The sequence below is a fragment of the Genypterus blacodes genome, unplaced genomic scaffold (genome assembly GCF_046128005.1).
Source record: "Genypterus blacodes isolate CSIRO-AG114 ecotype Tasmania unplaced genomic scaffold, CSIRO-AGI_Gbla_v1 ptg000133l_1, whole genome shotgun sequence".
Classification (NCBI taxonomy): domain Eukaryota; kingdom Metazoa; phylum Chordata; class Actinopteri; order Ophidiiformes; family Ophidiidae; genus Genypterus; species Genypterus blacodes.
In genome coordinates this window covers 5233340-5256679 of record NW_027466935.1, presented here as the reverse complement: position 1 = coordinate 5256679, position 23340 = coordinate 5233340, and the positions used below count along the sequence as shown (strand labels likewise).

General features: G+C 42.7%; 2 protein-coding genes across 8 annotated transcripts in view; both read right to left on the bottom strand.

Annotated features, from left to right (window-relative positions):
* The window catches only part of LOC143010966 (F-BAR domain only protein 2-like), a 34283-nt gene extending 33558 nt beyond the window's left edge, over positions 1–725 (bottom strand). For 2 of the 3 annotated variants that reach the window (XM_076163587.1, XM_076163586.1), the window contains exon 1: positions 554–724. In XM_076163587.1, coding sequence (XP_076019702.1) covers positions 554–586 — 33 coding nt within the window. In that variant the 5' untranslated portion in view covers positions 587–724. Of the gene's footprint in view, positions 1–553 lie in introns of all 3 variants that reach the window. The other variant, XM_076163585.1, reaches the window with a different exon arrangement.
* Positions 726–2603: 1878 nt separating this feature from the next.
* Positions 2604–23262, bottom strand: tnpo1 (transportin 1). Of its 5 annotated transcripts, none has more exons than XM_076163771.1 (25): positions 23119–23262; positions 22828–22941; positions 21922–21997; positions 21144–21293; positions 20322–20428; positions 15109–15242; positions 14367–14448; positions 13599–13721; positions 13260–13378; positions 12759–12819; positions 12046–12214; positions 11638–11790; positions 11307–11532; positions 11038–11209; positions 10704–10790; positions 10453–10560; positions 10141–10299; positions 9958–10045; positions 9776–9874; positions 9588–9683; positions 7656–7731; positions 6674–6773; positions 6507–6581; positions 5644–5783; positions 2604–5499 (listed from the first exon to the last, which is right to left on the bottom strand). In XM_076163771.1, exons 2-24 carry the CDS (start codon positions 22930–22932, stop codon positions 5676–5678), a joined length of 2673 nt encoding a protein of 890 aa, XP_076019886.1. In that variant the 5' UTR covers positions 22933–22941; positions 23119–23262; the 3' UTR covers positions 2604–5499; positions 5644–5675. The 5 variants fall into 5 exon arrangements, 4 of the variants coding, with proteins under 4 accessions (XP_076019886.1, XP_076019890.1, XP_076019888.1 ...); XM_076163775.1 differs by having other exon boundaries at positions 10141–10290; XM_076163773.1 differs by having other exon boundaries at positions 22828–22938; positions 23119–23257.
* Positions 23263–23340: the final 78 nt, after the last annotated feature.

Below are 23340 nucleotides of genomic sequence, written 5' to 3'. Positions count from 1 at the left end.
GTTGGATGCCGGCAGACATATAAGGGCAGTAGCAAAATAAAAACAGAAGCTAAATGTTCATGAAAAATGAAGGTGTTCCTCTTTTAAAACTGTTCTCCAACTTACTAAACATCTGGCCTCTCACTGAAACTTTGTTGCGGAAGAAAATGACGCGTACGGCCGAGGAGCTTTGATTGACAGCTAAACTAGCCAATGGCCGCACCGGAACTGACCATAAACATTCCGAGCGAGCCCGGGCCAGCCAATTAGTGGAAGCGAGGCGTGGATTCATGTTAGGTGGCTTCACAGAGGCCCAAAAACCCCGGGGTGGCAAAATAATAATCACCGAGCAAAATGAACGATGGCCCGGGGGACTGCTGGTCCAACAAGTCCGGCACTCGTAAACTACAACACAGCGCCGGTCGGAGAAAGCGTGTGCACCAGAAGAAAACATTAGCAAAGCGACTCATTCCAAATTCCTGGCTGACATGAACATGTTAGAGAGCGAACACTGCTTGAAAATAACAAGGAACAGCACCGGGTGTAAACACCGTAAAGAATAAGCGCCACCTACCCAGAAATTCTCTAGAAAGTACGGCGTTATCATCTTGGTTTCCTCCTCTTCGCCGCAGCTTTAAAATGTGTGATGTGGTCCTTTTAAAATCAAAACCGCTCCGGCGTCCTCCCCCCGTTTCTGTTGTGTCTGCCTTTCCCCGTTTTCCTCCTCTCTCTCCCCTTTCTTCTCCCTCCCCACCTCCAGACTCCACCTCCGCTCGGCTGCAGAGCTGTAGGTTCTCCCTTACTGCTTTCTGCCCCGATCAATTTAGACACCGAGTGAGCGAAACAGCGCCACCGGTGGCGACATTCATGCGCTGCCGTGGAATTTATGGGGAATGTATGTAAACTACATGGTAATTGTTGTGGCAGTAGTGGTGCTGTTATGTAAGAAGGGATTTGTAATATTTTGGAAATTTAATCACATCCACTAAAGGTAGGATTTATTTATAGCAAGGGCGTTATATTGGATTGATTGGAATGTACAGGTGTATCTAATAAAGCGGCCACTGAGTGTAGATACACTATACTGTAGGTCCCAAACATACCTATCATTACCACATCGTGATCATTCTATGGTCGTGGATTGCATGGATGCTTGATAGAATAAGAGAGGGTTTTATGACCAAGTCCCTTGAAGCACATTGCAAGGGCTGCTATGGGCTTCTGGGACAGTTACAAGCTATGTGGTCATAGTCGATATAATGGCTTCATCAAGCTGTGACCTCCAACACGCATTGGTTTAAAGCCGAGTGAGAAGTGGCTGGGATGAGAACCAGCACCTCCAAATCTGAGGCCATGGTTCCCTCCCCGAAAAAGTTGGATTCTCCTACTCAGGTGGGGAGGGAGTTGCTGCAAAGAGTTCAAGTATCTCTGAATCTTGTTCATGAGCAAGGGTACGATGGAGCTTGAGAGCGATAGAATGGTGCAACTTCTGCTGAGCCTGAAGGCAAGGCTCTCAATTTACTGATAAATCTATTGTATGTTCCAACTCTTACCTATAGTCATCATCATGGTCACTGACGGAATGAATGAGGTCACAGATACAAATACAGAGTGTTCTCTGCAGGGTGTCAGGACTCATCCTTGGGGACGGCGTGAGGAGTTCCAACATCAGGAGGAAACCTGCAGTAGCAACATCACTTCTTTGCATTGAAAAGAGCTAATTGAGGGCAGGCATGTCCAACTGGGAGGAGACCACAGGGCAGACCCAGAATACACTGAAGGGATTATACACTGTAGCATATCTGGCCTGGGAATATCTTGGGATCACCAAAGAGGAGCTGGACTGAACGTGGGAGAAAACCAAAGACTGAGACTCATGTAAGCGGTGGAGAAGGAACGATCATTCCAGAGCCTCTGAGCAGGAGTACAACCTAAGATTTTGGGCCCCATGAGTTATATTGTTATTATTATGCACATAATATTACATACTTTGTTTACTGGTCTTGTAATGCAAAGTTGAAGTTCCCTGAAAGCATAAAAAACTCAAAGATACGTCAAATGTTAATATTTGGTAATGAACTGTAAACATTCAAGAGTAAACATTAAGGGGGTACTGCTGGCTGGGAACTCTCGTTTGGGAACAGCTGGCATTAGGTCTGGGAACGGGACCCATATGACATTACAGGGGTAATGTCAATTTACTTCCAATAATTTATTGGAAGTAAATTTGCTGAAAGAAACGGCTCCAAAGACATTAAGGAAACAGAAGAAACAGGCCTCCTTTTAATGTAAACAATTTATTCTGAACAATGTACAGATTCAAGCAATGGTAACCAGTCACACCCACTATATCATCTTACAAATATTGTTACAAAATTACTACAGTACAATATAGATTCTTTGCATGATCCAAAATATTTGGTGGCCCCAATAATATTACTTATTCTTCAGCAGCTTATACAAGAAAAATTTAAACCATGTCTATCAAAATGATTTGTTTTCTAGTATTAGCAAAAATGATGAAGGAAGATAGTCTAACCAAGTCTGAAGGCTAAATGAAACTCACAATGCAGGACTAGACATTCCTTTGTATTGGCGGGTGCTTTATAAAATACAAGTTTCCAATAAAGCTTTGTAGAAATCCTCAAAATATAGCAGTTTAACTGAATTTGGAAATATGCTCATACCAAACTGTCAAATTAGTTGTCTTAGGTGTCTTCTGATACAGTATATTGCAAAACGCAGATGAGATTCCTAAGGATTTGCTCTCAAGGCAATGTGTATACATTAGACTAGATATCTATCATTGTCTAGTGACGATCACAAATAATACATTAAATATGTGAAAGTTACCATTTCCAATTTTCTTTTCTTCCCCCCTCCCTTGTATGAAATACTGGGTGTGTGTGTATGTGATCATGCCATCTCATACGCCGGCAGTGACGCACACACGGACACACACATGACAGTATATCATACATTCATACCCACGGAAAGCCAATTGCAATTGAGAAGGGAAAGAGGTTATCTAAACTCTGTTGTTGGAAGGAGATGATTAAAGGCAAACATATGGGAGGAAAAAAAAATAAACCATGACACTGAACATAGACAACCTGAGGTTAACACATGAAACATATTCAAGTAGTGAAACACAACTACATAGTATAGCAGCAGTCAAGTCAGAAATACAACACAGTAATGGCGGGGATTGTTTCATTTGTGTTTTACAAGACCTACACATTCAGAACAAAAGACTAACCGGGCTGTGTTAACAGACCCCGTCAAGCTATGGTTGCTCCTTTTTTGCATGTGAAACAGCTGGAATGTGACGCAAACAAAATCAAGTCTACATGAGAACGCGATGAATCTGCATATGCATACACACATGCACACCTGCTTCTGTATTCCATGATGCATTATATCCTGTATTCACCATTGTTCACCTCTTCAATCGGATTTGAGTGGTCAATTAGTTACATAGATCATATTGTAAAAAGGCTATAAGACTATTATTACAATATTCTAATCTAATTGCATCTAGGTAATTATTGCATTATGCAAAAACATTTAGCAGCGATACTTCATATTAATGATCTGCATTAACTCTATATTCTGATGTGTGTGGCTACACATTGAATTTCAAGCACTTGTAACTAACAGAAGTGCGTGATGTGCATTGCACTGGGTTAAAACACTGCCATGAATACTCTGGCCAGCAGAGAAAAAATGGCTACCTGGGCATAAAAACAACAGAAATGACCTCCTATGTCTCCAACCCATCATGGAATACACTCAGGCTATCTGCAACTTTAAACATTCATACACTTTAAAAATATAACGACAGAGCAAAACATAAACACGACAACAACAATGTACTTTCACAGTATATAAAACAATACATCCAGCTATGGGGGTAGAACGTTTAGGGACACTACTCCAGCACGATTTCAGGTGAAGTTAAAACAAATCCCAGTGTTATAATACATAAAATGGTTACTTTTTCTTTAAATGTAAATAATTGTAATTAGATTCCCTCCCTCCAATTATCCTCGTCCCACTATTAAGCTGGGATGTGAGGGGCCACCAACATGCAAGAGATCAAATCACCCACGTACCCCACAAAACACAACCACCCAAAACATTACACAGTCACTCTCTAGATCATGCTTTTAGCACAAGAAGCAAAACAATCAATAACAAAACTGCAGTACATTAAGAAACAGATTTTTAACATTAATCTGATGGTTGTATGGTTCTATCAGCCAAAAATCACAAAAGTCACTAAGAGAGGATGGGAGTATGTTCAGGAATAAAAGGATGATGACCAAAGCACAGGACGTCAACCTGCATGCTGCTCCTCCTTCCTCCCTCCTAAGGCTCAGACTGTATTAAATGCTCACAAGTGTCTGTTGATGTGATATGCTTGCTGATCCATGCACACAGCACGTCACATTCACAGCACAGGACCAAATTAAGAGATGAGCTCCAAAGTTACAATTCCCCCCCACGTCTTGCCCCCGTCACGGGCTAGATTTCCTTGTAACGCCGGTCATGCTACATCACAGCTCACTGCTGCAAATCTCCCACAGACAAGGAAATAAAGTGACAAATAATAAGGGGGGGGAAAAGAACCTTATCACAGGGCAATGACAGCTATTAAACTCAACACACACATCACTAATGCTTTATAGCTTCAACCTTTCATTCAAACATGCTGCTCAAAAAAATCTGCTCTTAAAGAAAACACGATTTTCCTCGGACAGTGACATAATTAAGAGCGTCGACCCTGCTAAAGACTAGGATCGCTTATCTGAACATTAAAGACAAGATATTCTTGGTAGCACGCAGCACTGTTAAATGGATTCATGTTGTCATTTTGAAATGATGCAGTCTTAACGTTACCTGCTATTCCTTAGTCAAAAGCTTTTAATCTTATTTAAGACAAAATGTCTTTTTGTTGCACCTTCATTGTGTGTCTTAAAATTCAGTCCTCTATGCCGGTGGTAGAATTCACTTTAAAACTGCCTCGAGCCATTTTGCTCCTCCAGTTCTAGCTGATTATTTCATTCTAAATGTACATCTGAACACCATTTCCTGCAATTACCTTTCAATATGTGCACACTCCTGATCTAACCAAAACAAAACTGTGTTACAGATTTAACCACTGTTTGTGTACGCTTCTCTTCTCAGTAGTTTAGGTGACAGAAATGAAAACTTTTAGAAACAAATGGGAAGAAAAAGGGTGGACACATTTCCATATTTCTGATTAAGATGTGATTACAAGTATTTCCTCCCACGGTAAGTTTGTTCTGCCAGTCTCTTCCCCCCCCCCCTCCCCTTGCCTGTGCATGAGGGCACCGAGCAGTACAGCTACCACCTCCCTCCCACCCCGCCCACCAGGTCGGGGAGGGGGGACCACACCCCTTCCCTCCCCTCAGTAGGCAGACCCTTCCCCTAGAAAAGGGCAACATGTTCCCTGGGTAAAAGAGGTTCCCTATATTGTCTCCCATAGTGCATAACCTGTGTGCAGAAAGAGAGGCAGGCGTTAGACACAAAGCATGATTTTCCAGACTAATAAAAGCCAATAAGCTCTTATCTTAATTAATTAGATTTATCTTCTATATTTGTTTATATTAAGGAACTTATATCAGAGTGGAAACTGACCCCAGTGGTGAGGCAGACTGCTATGGGAACAGTTACACCCCGTAAAAGGCTGCCAGCCGTTCCTTCAGAGGCAAGGGGAACTGATCTGAGAAGCGCCTCCAGTTCTCCTCTCCCACCTGGTTCTTAAAGCCATGAAGAATCTGAAATCAAACACCATCAGAAGTTGATACCGAGTTATATCAGGCCTCTGCCGCCCAGAATAGAGAATGATAATGATACACGCATTTCTAATTTGACTGATTTGTCGAGCAACATCTAAATTTTGTGGCCCTATCTCAAACAAATTTATGCTGGGTGTGATACGGTCGATGAAGTTCAATTTTAGCTGCTATTCATGCTGTATAACTCAAAGGATATGCCTGTAAGCACATTCAATTTCAGTTATCGGTTATTAGTTTATTTATCAGGCGCAATGGGCACTGGTCAAGAGAAATAAACTTTAAATGAGTTTGCTTTAAGCCTCATTTTCATCCTCATGTCTGCAAAATGTTCTTTGGCTTTGTCTCAGTTTACTTAGGCCCCGTTTGATTCTCTGCATACATTCTAATGGTACTATGGAGCCAAAATGTACAGTGATCAAAAGATTTAAACTGGAAAACATTAACAAACACAGTCACAAACATGAAGGAAACCACACACGATTATTGCGGCGCATGACTCATCCTTGATCAATGTCAACTGAAAACAACACTATCTGCTTTGTCCTCCATCAGCCACTAGGAGGCAGAAAGGCTCAGAATAACAGACATCCTTTTTCAAAAGTAACTTCAGCGTACAGCTAAGATGATGGAAATTACTGCATTAAATTCGATTTTTAATACCGCACACATTTGAATAATTACTGTTCCACGCTCAGCTTTTACCTTGTAGAACATGTCTCTGAGGTCATCTTTGGGGTTTACCCAGGAGGCCACTGCATCACAGAAGAATATAAAATCCTGACAAAGAGAAGAGAAGCGGGGGTTTCAGTCTTTCGATTTACAGACAAATACATATTTCAGTGACCCAGCTGCTATCTGATGGACCTCACCTGCACTACACCCCCTGGATTCACACTGATCATAGTGCAAATTCCTCTGAATGCAGAGTCTTTCTCCTCATTGTCTCGAATATTTCTTAGAGACGTGCACCTGACAACAAGCACAGCCAGATTTAACATCAACCATATCAAAAGTATAAGGAAACACTTTTAGAATCTTTGTATTATATCATTTGCAACGCACCAGAAATTTATCGTCACGGTAACTATGTTTGTGAGACATGAATACAGTCTAATGTCCAATAGGCAGTTTAGGTTTTCTTAATACTGAATCTACGTTTTGAGTAAATAAACATTACACAATGATTTCATATTGTTGTTGGTTGAAAATCGTGTATTCCGTATCTTAGGACAATAGCAACCCAAGCATGCACAACAAGCAGATTCAAATTAAAAAGAAGATTTTAACTTAAAAAAACATTTATCGCAACTATCCTGAGCACCTAGAACTAACAGCGCTAAAAAATGTCACTTATAGCACCTTGACAAATCAAATGATATCATTTTAAAGATTGACTAGAGAAGGTTTGGGGGTAATTCTGGGATAGGCACATGCAGCTGGAGGACTACTACACGAGAAAGGGATTTAAGAATGCTCTTTGGCAGCAAAGACTGCATCCTTTCTCTGCACCAGCAGGCATGTGACAATCTGATCCCATGCACTTTTTTTTTTTTGGTTAGCAACAGTTAACAATGACAAAAAACTGGAAATTAAACAAATTAATGTATAGTACATGAAGGTGCTACTGAGGCAAAACAAATCACAAGTAGGACCTAAAAGAGGACAGGGTTAGTCACATGGTTGGCAATGATAGGAAAAAAACGGAAAAGATTCTATTGAGAGAGAGAACGTGAGGAGTGAGAGAGGAAGATAGCGACAGGGGGAGGAAAGGGAGCAACAGGAAACAGACAAGAAGATAGAGAGTTGAAACAGAGAGAAGATGAATTAAATAAAAGATTGAATAATACACACCAGGGTCTTATAAACTGCTGTAGCATGGGTGCCACCTCTTGAGGACAAACGTAACCAAGACGACCAATTGTTATTGCTAAGGTAACGCAATCACGGTTACACACCACCAAACGCCAACCAAGACATGAGCAATGAGGAGGGAAGGAGAAAAATAAAGAAAAAACAAACAACTCAGAGACATAAAATCAACTGAATCTGTGTATGATAATTAACAGAAGATTTCACTAGTGTTGATTATTACTGCCCCTTAAGTCATGGGGAGGAATGTAAAATATGACACTAAAAAACATACAACACGTTTAAGGGAGAACACATTGACAACTTTGACAGGACATTCATAGCAAAAGGCAAACAATGGCATCTGCTTTCAGAAATCCTAGAGATCAAACAGCAAACGCTACTCAAAGCTACGAGAAAGAATGAATTCATTTCGTTAGCTCAGATTCAAAACAGAGGACACAAGCTCGTTAAGTTGTAGCGTGTGCATTTGACTAAACATGAGCAATTCCATTTGGGCGTTCAGATTTCTCCCTTAAACTCACAGAGGGGTTAATTTTTCATAAGAAACAGAAATGGTTTGTTGTTTTTGTGTTCTTTTGAAAAGAAATGACAGATTACTCCAAGCCAAACTACATGGAGGGAGACTAGTATCCAGCACAGCAGGTTCTTATGAGGCAGAGAGGAGGGAGGACCTAAGTTTAAGAGACACAAAACTATGCAACATTCTCATTAACAAACAGGCATTTATGAACAGTCCAATGACACATGCAGAAAGCAGATGGTATGCTCTTTAGAATAGAGTTCAGTGCAGGATCAGCTGATCAGAGACAAAATTGAAAAATGCCGCCATTTTGGTCCTACGAGAATTTGCCGCCGTCGCCACATTTGGACTGTGCCGTTACATGGCTCTATACGTTTACGTTCAATTTTAAATCCAGTGGTGAACTGGTTCTCTCGGAGCTCTAGATAACAAACTGAAGATCATAATTGGTCATTTCAGTCACTATAATCTTTTAATTCACTTTATTCTTTTTTACTAGAAAAGCGAAAATGTGTACGGCAAATAGTGGGAAACTTGCAAACATTACTTAATCCATATAGATGCCAATAGTTGCTATAAACATCTCGTATCCTGCATCAAACATTTGCCATCCTTAACAACATTCAACATCTATTGCAGATATGCATTCACATTTAAAGAACAGTAAACTAAAAGCAACAAATAAACTGACAGCAAACAAACAGGAACACATCTACAGAGTCCCTACATTGTCTTTATTTAATACGGTTACACTTCACCCCTGCATACGATACGTTTGAGTTTGAATCAGGATTTCAGATTGATGGCGTCACATGAGTTAAGTGTAACCGTGTTTTTGTTGTTGTTTCTTTAAAGAATGCTCGGTGCCTTAGGTGTCTCTCAGCACCGCAAAAATGCTTTTAGTCAGTTTGGGTATTTTCTTAATCATTCCTTGGTAGTTACTGTTTAAGTGTTTATTGTTAACAGTTAACTAGGTGAGGCTGTGAACTCACTTATCTGTCTCACCTTCTGTCTAAGCTACTGTCTATTCACATCAGTGGATTTGAAGACTGGGTGCCTACATGGCTCACTCAAGAGTGTAAAGAATGTCATGTGAGGGGCGATAAATGATTCATACAACTTACCCATGGTTTATTTTCCTTTTATATTTGTTTCAAGGCCACACTACCAGGCGGCAAATCAGTAATTGAAATATTTTGCATACTCTGTTGAAACCAGCATAACCTGTAAGGTTCCTGTCTTAGCTCTCTCTTGTAAATGTCGGGATGGGCACTCTTCTAAGAGCGGTGAATCCTGGCTGACTAGACCTATGAGTGTGTGTGTGGGTGTGTGCACCTCCCTGTGTGTGTGGCGGCCTGGCTGGCTGGCGCAGCAGTGCCACCGAGTGGTACCTGTGTTCTCCAGAAGAGTCTTTGGGGTGTTGGGCCTGTTAATGATCTCCACAAGCTGGTGCAGCACCATGGAAATATACGGCTGCATTTCAGGCCCTGTGGGCGCAGGAGCAGGAACAAATGATTAACCCTTTCCTCTGTAGCGTGTGCATTTGTAAAATACAGTTTGTCTTGGAAGCCACACTCACCCATCTGTATTGATATTTCTCCAATTGCCCATGTTGCATTGTTGCACACTGATATCAATTCTGGGTTTAAATTTGTTCCCAGTATGGGCATAAAATCAGCTGGAAGAAGGAAAATAAGATTTAGGAACAGACAAACAAAAACTGATTGCCAAATAGTGCAGAGTCAGCAGTGTGGTACATACCAATGCACGATTTGACATGCTGGAAACAAGCCTTGGTCAAATCCCCCAGCAGAGCAAAAGAACTCTGTCGCACCTCTGGCATTTTGTCCTGAACAGACAACCAGGCCAACAAAGGTGAGCAACGCAAGCCAGGTTCAGATATAAATTGCATCTTATACAGCAGCAAGAGTGTAAAGCTCTTACCTGCATGCACTGGTACATGAGGGTGAGGATATTGCTACGAGCAACAAGCTGTTCAATGCTGCCCCCTAAGCCCTCAGCCAGTCCACTGAGGAGATCTAAAGCCACAATCATGAAGTCTTTGTCGGGTGCTTCATACTGGTCCGGCTGTGACTGATAAAGCTGGATGGATGTGGTAAAGAAGCCAGCATAGAATTACATTTCACATGAAGAGCAAAGGTTGGAAGGTTTACATGTTTGTAAATGAGGTCAAGGGTCTGGGGGCTCAGATGTGTTCCTTTGTGTATGTGCACACTGAAGGTCATGAACACTCACGATGGCCTGAGCAAGGGTCTTCTGCACCAGGTTGACACATCGCTGGTATACAGGCTCACAGTATGGCAGGAAGCCATCCTGCAGGGCAGTGGCTACAGAGGACAGGCACTGAGGGGAATGGACATGCACTTAGTAATGCTTTTTATACAACCCTACCCTCATAGAACTTGAATTGAGACCACTGACAAACTTAGGGCTACATTCAAACTTTTAACAAATATACAGCCAGTAAGTGTTGTGAAGAAGCTCACTTCTAATAGAGGAAAGAGATCTTTATCTTCATCTTTTAGTTGGTTCCACTTCTGGATCAGTGGGGGCATCAACATCTGGATGTATTCCTAACAAACAGCAGAGTAGATCACATTAGTCATGTGAGCGGATGTGATTTACAGCAAGCGGGGGCATTGCTTCATGCTCGCTTCACATGTGGGTGTGATTGTTAAAAGACTTCAAGCAGAATATCTGGTAGCAAGCTCAAGCTTACCCCTCATAGAGGAAGGAATGTAAAGCAATGATACATTTTTATGTTGCTGATTTGAACAAATAAAACCAAAACAGCTGAGTGCATGTTTGTGTTCTGCATACCGGTTTATTCAGATGGTGCCCCACTGAGTCTGCAAGTGTTCCGATGGCGTCATAAAGGATAAGCAGATTTTTGTGCTGGTATTTGCTGAACGCAAACACCAGTGTGTCCAGAATGAATGTGAGGTAGGGCACCAACTCTGTACAAGCCTCCTCCTCCAAAGTGGCAAAGGCACTGTGGGGTGAGACATTAAAAGAGGAGAGTGAAGAGAACATCACGGCTATAGATGCCAAAATCAAAGTTTAGGCGATTGAACACAAATGTAACTCACCTGCAAGCAGCCTCCTGCACACGCTTGTTGCTATCTAGAATACGTTTGAGCAGCTCTGTCATCAGAGGCTTCAGGTAACTATCTGGCGGCTGGCTGACCACCCAGTGGGCATAGCGGCTCAGGGTCCAACAGGTGATGGATCGTACTAGGGCTTTTTTATCAGACAAACACTGGACGAGATGGGGAATAAGCTCAGGCAGGTATGGGATCATGCCCTGCATACAGCCTGGACACAGGAATTACAACAATTTCAATCATAATTTTACATTTCAAACAACAATAAACATGCAGAGGCCACACTTCTTTGTCCGTGCGCCCTCACAGTTCTTACCTTCCGCTATAGCCCCCAGCACCAGGATGCCAGACTCTTTCACGACCCACTCTTGGTGGAAGAGCAGCTCTTTGAGTAGAGGCAAAATGTGCAACAACAGGTTCTCCCTGAACACATTCGCCAACACGTCCAGTGCTGCTGCGGAGCACTTACCTAACATTTGGAGACATGTAAAGAGACATACATACAAACAAACATACAGGTGTGCAGGTGCACATCATACAGACATCACACGAGTACAGTACACAGAAACACAAGACAAGTTATGAGTGCAGTGCTCTTAAGATAGTTGTGACTCAGTACAGAACGCTGTAAGAAGACGAGTGGAGAGAAACGTTGTTGTCGTAGCGTTTACATTAGTGGAACAGTTGAGTGTGACAGATCTGAGAATACAGGGATTGAACTCACGCAGGTTCCAGTCAGAGATAGTATCGTCATCATCCAGGTCATCATCGTCATCTTCCTCTTCCTCAATCCCGTTGCCCTCGTGCTGTTGGGCAACAGTCCGAGAGCGGTGGAAACGCGGTCTGATGTCTTGCTCATTGTCGGGGATGGCTTCGTCTTCCTCAATGTCACCCTGATGACGCAGGTGAAGATAGAGGAAGAAACACAGACTCACTCGAGCTGCAGGAAGCTTATTTTTAACCTGGCTGAACAGAGGCTGCATTTGTGTTTTATAAACAACAGTCACCTTTAAAGTTCACACTATGGAATGAGATTTCAAAACAATGTCAGTGTGTGTAAGAAGCTCAGTCGTTTCAACACAACAGTGGATCCTAGGGAGAACTTCATGTACTGAACATTGAAAAAATACAACAGTAGCTCTTGATGCCTCCATATAATTATCATTAACAAATGAGACAAGGAACATGATGACTGTTTTTGTGTTAGAATGGATTACACAAGCTCTTCTGTGTTGAGGGTTAATAACACAGCTTGTTTGTAGTAATTATTGATGCCGAGATGCCACACGTATCAAATTGAAATGATATAGGAGACGACACAGATGTTTTCTACGCCACACATTTAGACACGGTGGAATTGACCTGCACACCCCCGTGAATCAAGCAGCACTTTACTGCCTCTCTTACAGGTGGGTCCTTCGGGACGTATAAACTGACCTTGAGCAGGATAATGTCAATCTCAGAGTACTTCATCCCGTTGATGAGGACCGGAGTGAGCCTGGAAATCAGAGCAAAAATGAGGAGAATAAAGGGCAAGGATAGGTCGGAGCTCACAAGCCATTTCTCACAGCTTACTCCTGCTGTGGACACAGTTAATGCGTCTGTGTGGTGACAGCTGTTACAGCCGGGGTCAACGGCCAGGGATCTTAATTAACTGTCCTGAGGAGAAGAATAAGCATCTCGGGACAAGGTCTTCACCGACTTACTGCCAAGGCTGCAGTGAATCAAGAGCTTTCAATATCAGCGCCAAAGTGTCAGCATGTCTGCCATATGTATGTCTGTGTATGTAGCTGTGTATGTAGCTGTGTGTGTGTTCGTGTGTGTGTTCGTGTGTTCGTGTGTGTGTGTGTGTGTGTGTGTGTGTGTGTGTGTGTGTGTGTGTGTGTGTGTGTGTGTGTGTGTGTGTGTGTGTGTGTGTGTGTGTGTTTGTGCTCTTACTGGGAGAGGTGTCCACACAGCACCTCCTTACACACCGGCTGCTCGGCCAGTGTGAGCCAGAACTCACAGGCTTCCAGTGCCACATTTTCATCCTGGTCCTGAGTCCTCTGCAGCATGTACTGAGACGGGAGTAAGACACATCTCAGCTTCCATCTCTCACACTGCAAACACTGCTGCGGCAATTTCTAACTGGGGGCCAAGTACAACATCTGTCCACAGGGTGTCATCTGAAGCTGCTTATTAAATTACACTTTCTCTTAAGATTTAAGCTCGCATGTAAGCTGCTCCGTCTCTCATATCCCACATCGGTTGAGCCTGTAACGCCTCACACCCACTCACCTGTATGATGTTGTGCATATGCGGCAGGAGGCGGTCCATGCGGACCTCCAGCAGCATAACGAGAGCTCTGCACACGTTCTTCCTCACCTCTGGCTCTTCATCTCCTGCCAGTGCAAACAGGTTCTACACAGGGCAGAGACACACCGGCATCAAAAATAATTACATTTACTATAATATACGCTGATATCTGCGACGAGACAAAATGGGTCAATGCCAACGCTACTGATTCATCAGTTGGGTTCTACTTGTAGATAATATGTAATATTGTTGAGGAAGAAATGTTATTACTACACAACATCGCCACAACAGAGAACATTTTTGTCGATTGTGAAGGCTTCAAAAACCTCTTCACTCACACTAGTAAACAAAGGACTGAAAATAACAGCGCCTTTTACAACTTGACCTTGGTTGTTGATCGCTCTCTTCAGAGACCCGTACGCCCACTTCACCTCGTTCAAAGCCTTTTTTCCAGCTGGCTTACAGCGAGCGCAGAGAATACTGATGATTGTGGTTTGGAGCAGAGGACGGGTAGGAATGTCTGTGGTAAACCTCATGACAAACCGCCTCAGTGCTGCAAGCTAATGTTTTATAAAGCGGGGGCGTCTGATGGTGGCCTAAGAGGGGGAGGTCATTGTCGTGTGGTGTAATTTATTCTTCCAGACAGCTTGTGAGTGTACATATAATTTGACCGGGGACTGAAAGGTCAAGAGCACGGAGACGCTGAGGGCTGGTGTGGAACAGTGTGGACGCGTTATCGCCTTGACTTGCCTCAATAAATGGGTCAATGTGCAGCATAAGAGCCTGAGTCCTGCTGATGATGAACTGATTGACGCAGGCGATGGCATGAGACCTGCAACACAAACAGCAACTGCTTAGGAACCAGAGCAATGTGTTTACCCTCACATGTTGCACGCTATGAATGCTGCCTCTGTGTTTGCCTCATATCTTCTGACTTAATCTGCAGACAAGAGGAACTATTTTCTTCAGTCGACAGTCATTCTTGAATTAAGAGTCAGACAGAATTAAAGCGATAAAACAATTATGGCAGCTTATTTTCAAGTTCACACTGTTCGTATACTTTACATTTTAATGAAGCAATTGTCAAATGTCAGATCAATAAAAAAAAAAAAAAAAACATTTTATAAGATCCTCATACATGCATCATTACCATGTCAATAAGCAAATGCAGTTCAGGGAGCACACAGTGTGTTTACATGCTCTCACATCTCAACATAGCACTTACTGCACTTCAAAGCAAAAAGTGATTACGCCGTATACATGCACGCAATCAACAGGAGTCTGCCCCTCTCCGAGTAAACATCAGGTGATGCGTAATCACAGTACAAGTCTTCCCATTGATGAAACGCATGCGGAGGAAGAAAACTCCTATTCAGAATTTTACAACCTCCTGACCTGGGTCTGTTGCTGAGAGTAAAGCACCAATCTAGCAGTGACACATTTTGATACAGGAATAAGTGAGAAGTCATTGTGTAGGAGGAAATGTTGATACCTTATCTTAGGGCTGCTGTGTTTGAAAAACTGCAAAAACTTTGGGATCATGATGTTGAGGGGACGATCCAGCATGTCACTGTCCAGAATCTCGGCAGAGTCCTCACAGATCTTCTGCAGGGCTCCAAACGCTCCCTGGCGAGAGGAGAGGGGAGGGGAAACGTAAGAGCAATGCAAATCTGTGACGAGATCGCAACACTTTCACAGTATTGGCAGTGTCAGATAGATGAGAAAGGTGGATGTTTTGTCCATGTTCTGGACAGGAGGTGTAGTATAGTGCGACATCATCCGGCAAGCTTGGAAGACCAACACGATCTGATTTATTTGTAGCGTTATTAATACATATACATGAGTTGTTACTTAAATCAAAACCAATGTCACCAATGTAAAGTATATTTCTTTATCTGCTGCAAGCCAAGAGCTGAAGGCGCTGAAACAGGAAGAGGGAAGAAGCAGCAAGAAGGTCTTACGTTCAAAAGAGAATTTTCCTGCCATGTTGTTTCAGTTGTGGACGGTTCGCTTAAGAACACCACGTTATTGTTTCCAACATCCATCCATATGTTTCCAGCAAAAATGATCTTTAATTTTTTAGACATTATCGTATTTTAAACATAAGCCTTCATCTTCCATAATTTGACTGAATCAAATCGGATTAAATCAAATCGATCCAGGGCTCAAATTTGGGGGATGCTTGAACGATTGTTAGTTTGCTCGTACTTAATATGCTGCAGACGTCAAGTCTCCCTCACAAAAATACAGTCTGAAGAGCAGGTACAAGAAACAGCACAGCACGAGTGGCGCGGAAGCTGTCTGAAATGTGTTTCCATGGTAACAGTTCCCATGCTGGCATTCCTTTCAGATGACGGATACGGCATTGCTTCGAAAAAAAAATAAAAAAAATTGTAGCAGAGGCGACAGAGACGAAATGAGACAAAGAGGGTGAGGCGGCGACGCTTTCAAGGTCATAAACAAAGAGGGCAAATTGCAATCATGGTGCGAAATGCAGTGTGATGTGTTTGTCTGTCCACCCTGCAGGTGAGTTTTTAGCTTAAAATAATCCATAAAATAAAATAAGGCAGTTTCGTATCTCTAAGAGGAGTTTCGTTACCGTTTGATGATGAAATATAGGGTGACATAAAAATCAGTATGCATAGCGCACTGAGAGAAGAGAAACAGACGATAGCTCTCTCACACGTCTCTCCTTGAAACATGACCTGAGATAACTGAAAATCAAAGACTCAAAGTAGACTTTAACATTACATTTGCTCAATTTAAGGCTTGGAAATCCAAGTATCCCTATGGCTAAAAAAAAAAAGAAAAAAGGGCTATTCTCATGGACACAATTAATGCCAGCTCCTGGAGAGAAAAATGTCACGTCAGTTCAAACCCTGGCCCTCATTTATCATTTCATTTATGCATTAAAGTATGAATGCACACCAGGGTTCCTAATGATGCAACGGCAGCAGGAATCATTCATGTAGTGTCTCAATCTGATAACCTGTGCTTTGTAAATAAACTACAACGACATAATTATATATTTTATATGTCTTTAGTCTCTCACAGGTGACAGACAGACAGACAGACAGATGAGACAGACTAGTATATACATAGCAGTATAAAATGCTACTGCTCTTTCCTTTGACATCTATGATTTCAAAAGGAACATTCTTTCTGATGGTTACATGCACACAAAATCGGAAATAAAAATCAAAGTTGTTCAGCTAATTCTTGTTTTTTTCACTTAAGCAGAGTTGGAGGAAGCTTTGTTGGAAGCCAAACAAATCATCTATGCAGGAAGACCCTGCAAACGTGATGAATGATTGAACGAACAAATGTAAAATGAACCATCACATACCAGCTCCTATATCCATTATAATAACCTATTTCATACAGAAAAGCAAGAAAACCAATGCAATGGATAAGCATCTGAAGCAGACTCAAGTGCAGACTGAAGATCCCACTGGCTGCAAAGGTAAAAGAAGGGCACAGAAATGGGAGTGGCCTTCAAGCATTCCAGTGACACTGAAGGGTTTGAAGTGTAATCCTCACTTCAAGTCCAGCTCTGTAAGGTCGTTAAATACAGGAATGTAAGTAGTCCAGATGACAGCAAGCCAGAGCAAAGAGAGAGGTTGGCACTTAGTCCATGCGACGGCTCCTTCAAGAACGAAGAAGTGCTGAAGAAGTATGAACGTTTTCAGAAGGCCTTATATGACAAAACATGATAGCAGATGTCCTCCAGGGTAGTATCAAACGTGACCCTCAGTACACCATCTCAATAACCTTCCAAATGTCATTAATCAAAAGAGTAAAACTGCCCTCAGGCAGAACCTAAATAAAGCTGTCCACCAACACTTGGAACCCAACACACCTGCTCGTGTCCTTTCATACGGCGTCTAGCAGGCGAGCATCAAGCCTGAGAGAATGCCGTCTGACACAGAGTACAAAATCTTATAGTATCTCATTTAGTGAATATGCAATGAATTTGTAAGGCCATTTGCAGCAGGCATAAGACAATGCACCAACATAAATTAAAATGTCACTGTATTCAAGGCCAACAGCAGCCGACTGTTATTTAAACAGCTCACACCACCGTCATACCAAGTATCTCTCTATCTCTCTCTCCCTCTCTCCCTCCCTCCCTCCCTCTCTCTCACCAAGTGCAGCTTGACTTATGGCTCAGCAGCAAACCGAGGATAAATGTGTAACGGTGCTGCAGATCATCTTCAGCACAGATATAAACACACAGGCAGAGACGTGAACTATTCTTAGATAAAGGCCCACAAGGTCTGAGATCCATATACAAACGTGTCACGCCATTGTTTCTTATTGGTCGGCTCCCAGGATGAATATAACGATGCCTGTATCTTACACTAGCGCTCCTCGAAAATAATACAAAATAGATTTAAGCGCCGTTGGCAACGGCAGTGTCGATTGTTTATAGGTCTCCATGGCAACAGTTAATGCCAAAACAACTTGCCAGACACGGCACAGTCAGGAGCTTTGATGTGGACCAATCTGCGATGGAGGATCTGAGGGTGTGTGTAACAGTAGCGGGTGGTGTGATTTGGACAGCTGAACATGGTTGATAATTAGGCACAGCTGCATCGGGTTGTGCAATCAAGACCTCAACTATTACGTAGGGCACAGGCAGGAAAGACGACGCTTTACACTCCAGCTCGAAGCCTGTCGTGCCTCCATTCACTGTGTGTGTGTGTGTGATACCTGCGATTACAACGACGGCAACCACATCACAATATCACGTTTCCTTTCAGTGTAAGAATACTAAAAGTACGAGGACTTTGCATCGCCGGAAATCCATGGCTAAGATTGCGAGGCAGGTGCTTATATTAAAGGAAGGGACAGGAGACACATGTCCTTCCCAGAAAGCTGCTGCAGAGGTGTAGACTGGAGGATTCTAATAATGTGAATGTGCCAAGCGGGGACGGAGTTAAGCGTCTGCGCATCTCAACTCTGAATGAGCATAAAGGCACTTAATGTACTCGGGTAAAAAAAAAGCCTATTCAGTCAAATCACATTTGATAACTGGACACAAGTCTTATTGTTGCAAGATTAAAATCAAGTTTGATGGTCAACAGCAGATGACTTGGAAAATCGGGATATCATTTCCTTTGTGTTCATTTCTGTCCCCACAAATCTGAATAATCGCGACGATACGACAGCTTAACATTTCAGCGGACGGGGAAAAATTTGTTCCAAATCAGACAGAAGCCTCGGAACGGACAACACTGTCAAACTCAGCATCTGTAGAGACAACAAAGTCTCAGCTATAATCGCTTTAGATATAAATGGTTAGATCCCGGAACGGCTTAAGCCCACAGAGCACCATTACGATTCAAATTCTTGGGAAAATTGTGATTTCTTGTCAAGACACTGAACTCTGTTTCCCCATATGACATAAGGCACAAACGTGTTGGATACAGTTTTCAAGCGTGATGTAATGAACGGCATAATCAACGGGTTTAAAGCTATTTTTGACCTTGTTGTGCTGCACGCTCTCCGGAGACACGCTCTCTCCATAAAGCTCTAACCCTTGCATGTCAAAAAAACAAAAAAGCTAAGAATCTGCTTAAATTTGCTTTTCCGAGACATGTGAGGAATTGCTCCGCTTGGTTGCTCCTCTGTGTTAAAGCCTGGCAACACACACTGTGCACTTGAAGATCCTCCTCTGCAGAAAACAGCTGACCTAAATCTCTGCTTCTGACTGAGCTTGACAAGGTTTGCTGAGTAGATAGACTGATGACGGTACGCGTGTTGAGAGGACCGTCTGTGTTTCCTGAGCCACGCGTCTTCCTTACATCTCAGGTGAAATGACACTGATAACAATTTTAGTCTGCATTAAACTTTGATGAATAACTGCGGGATCCTGCTAGGAATGAATTTCAAATACAGCAGCAACCCGGCAGTATAACACTGTGTGCATAAAGCCAATGTAGCTCAGTTTATTATATTAAACCCCTCATCCCAACTGCAATTACTATTATTGAGTTTAAGTGAGCCTAAGTATGGGTGTGGTAACATTAGACGGACCGGATGTTGCTGTGATAATCCAGTGTCCACTACAAACTACGACAACAACGTTAGAAGGCTACAGCAGCGTGAGTGTGTATCCACCCTTTCCGGCGAGCAACCCTAGGAGCGTTTGATATCGCTGAGAATTGATTTATCAAGAGAAATATCCAGAAGACTGACAACAGATGGGTAATAGATAAAATATCCATCTTGCACAAAACAACACAGTGTTTGTTTTTCGCTGATTTGCATTTCTGTCAAAGCTATTCTAGGTAACGGTGTGAGCCAAGGCTGGAAAACTGGGTCACAGGGTTTTCTGGTTAGAAAGCATAGAAACAGAATAAATAATGTTCGGTTGAATAATCTGTGGTCGTGGCTGTCGCTGGAGCCGTGAGCCCGCCTGAGGCTCGTCTGGCCGGCAGGATGCGGGCCAGATGGTGCTTTACAGCTGAACCGTCTCCGCCGCAGCCACAACAATTGAATAAACAAATAAAGAGACAAAACAGCCGAGGTACGTACGCGCGGAAATATGCTCGTAAACACCGATGAAGGAAAGAACAGCAGCAACTCAACTCCCTTCCATCACTTGTGATGGGGATATTAAGATCATTATAACTGCTCCGGCGTTAAAACCTACGGCAGCACGCCATCGCAAACTCTCGCGCGTCTTCCGTTTGTCCTTACTTCACACGTGTTGTAGTCCTCAGAGTCCAGCAGCAGGCAGAGTTTTGGCAGAAGCTCCGGCCAGTTTTGTAGCTCTCCTTTAGAGGCAATCGTGGTGATGAGGATACCTGTGAGGGGGGAGGAGGCGTTGCTCTTAATGACCTTATGATACATAAAACCACCACCGGTTGACATAATGAGGTCAGCAGGGTGTGTGAGGTCACAATCGCAGCGAGTCAATATTATCACACTTACTGACCTCTCTGACCTCTATACATTACATTACTTATTTATGCTATACATCTCTCTCAAGCTCAGATTCCATGTCATAAATATTGCCGGAATAGAATGTTTTTGAACGTTCCTTTGAAAGAAATTTTGCCGTGATGATGCAACACATACCAGAGCCATCTCGCTCAATCTCATTGGTATTTTTAGCGTCTGACAATTCCTGCTGCTTCATCTATTCAGTACTCATAGTGCCGAACTAACGTGATGTGTGCTGCATCTGCACCCCATCAGCAATTACAGCTGATGGAAATATGGACTCTGATCATAAAACTGGGAAAATTGGAAAACTGGGGGTCAATACGGCCGACATTCAATCCATCAGGCATTAGTCTGGATGGACAGGGCGGTATTACAAGTTCACTAACAGCATTGAAGCATTTTGAAGGAACATTTATGAACACCACATTATAAAACACTCTCATTTAGTGTTTAAGGTGGAGATGTTCCTTACTTAAGATACAGAAGAAAAGGGCAGTGAAAACACATTTACTCGTTATGTAACGTCTTCAAAACAAGGCGTCACACTGAGCGATGGCAGTGAATGTAACTCACCCACAGTGGCTCGGATGAGGGGAGAAGAGTCTCCGATGTTTTCCAGGCACTCGCTTTTGATGAACTCAGACACGCCATTGGGAAAGTTCTGATAGTGAGCTTTGACATTGTTCTTCAATATCAGCCCACTCAGAGAGCGTGTCGGCTCATCTTGGGAGAACAAAGGAGCGAGAAAGAAAGGTAAAAAAAACAAACAACACATGCTGCTCACGTGTCAAGTAAGCGAGTACATAACAGGGTGATTAGGTCGCAGATTCACTTGAGAATTTAGCAGAAATCATCCTACAAATCAGGTTTTCTTTTCCCCACATTCATGGCCACCATAGTCTAATCTGTAACAACTCTGGATCCAGGTGGATATGAACAATTTTAAGATATTTATTTCTAAAATAATCAACATTTTCATACATATTAATATAGCCAATTCTGTCCATCTGAGTCTTATGATATCAGTATTAGCAGCAAGAGTGCAAATTCCAATCAGAAGAGTCTTAACCAGTGAAAATATGGGTCATGTACTATGCAGACAGGCAAGCCAAGAGTTAAGGGTGCCAGGAATTAGGTTTAAAATTACAGTGACCCATATTCTTAGTGCCACATCATCTGTGGCAAAGATGCCATTGGGTTATCCGAGTCACACACACATATCAGTGAGCAGTTACATAAATGTGACATGTCCAACGTTCACTGTGAAGTACTAACAGGCGGAGGGAACAAAAAAACACACAACAAACACACAACATGAACAACAGAGAGAGGACAGGAGAGGACAGCTTACCTTCTGACTTCAGCTTTGTCAGAACAAATATCAAATAGTTGTTAAAATCTGGATACTGGTTCAACTGCTCAAGTCTCTGGGAAATGTGGTTGAGGAAGACAATTTGTCGACACACACACACAGAGTTTCACCGTAATCACACAAATGTCAATCACGCCAAAACTGATTTTTCTGACAGTTCACATGACAACAGAATTTCTGATACAAGCTGTTCAAATAGCATGTAACATACCGTGAGTCAATGTGTGTATGTGAGCAGTGTGTGTGTGGAAGGTGATTGTAAACATGTCATTTGACTCCAATAAGTGCAAACACCCACTGACTATTCCAGCACAAATGACCCAAATGTATAGCAGACAACGTGTTTTAAATTTAATGTATACATCTTTGTCCCTTATGTCTTGGAAAGCCATCGCTGACAACTCTTATCTTCATGACCTCACTGAATCTTGAAGGTTTTACATTCTGTAAGTCAATATATATTATTGTCATTGTTACTATACTGCTCTAATCTAATTTCTCAGTTAAAAATAAGACGATTTTGTCAGGTTTAGCCTTCTTGGTGATGGTTTGTACATCCTGTCTCATGGGGTTTAGTGACCATCGATTACAGATACTTATAGCTGTTTTAATCCGGTTATTGAACGCAACATAAAGGGAGAGTGCAACGCAAACGACACTGCTGCATTGTCATAAACCATTACAAAGCACGACCACCCTCCTTTAGTTGTTTAGCCTAACGTTATAAGCAACAAAGGAGCAAACAGCACCTCACCTACGTACCTGCTAATAACGGTATTCACCCACCGAGGCTAGTATTAGCTATTGTTAGCCTGACGTTATACTGCCCAGAAACAAGAAACAAAGCGTCTAATGCGGCCAATGTCTGGCTTTGGGGAAGGATACTTGCTGGACGGATCGCTGGGTGGACGTATCTGGTGACTGGGACTCCTTCAGCAGCTGTAAAATTTGTTGAAGTCCCTGCTCGTCCGGCTTCCACCCACACTCCATCTTGGTCTGCTGTTGCGGAGAAAGAAATAACAAGAAGGTTTGTTGTCGCGACTTCTCCCCCTCCCCTCCTGAGGAAGAAAATGTGTTTTCTAGACTAGCGGGAGCACCGTGGCGTTACATTGGCGAGCCCCGGCAAGCTTTGTTTTCCAGCGAGGCGTTACGCTCGTTTTCACCGGACCTACGTACTCGAGTGTAGCTGACGTTGTGCCGAGATGTGACCGTCCGTCTGGGTTTGCAGACATGGGCCTGTCAATGCACGGACATCCGTTTTCGCAACAAGCAAGCACTGCTGGAGCTGTAAATGACGTGAATGTGTATGGGGCACACACATTCACGTCGCATTTCACTGGATGTCTGATCAACTGACGCAGGTCTGCCGAGGTCATAGTGCTAGACGAATTCAAGTCA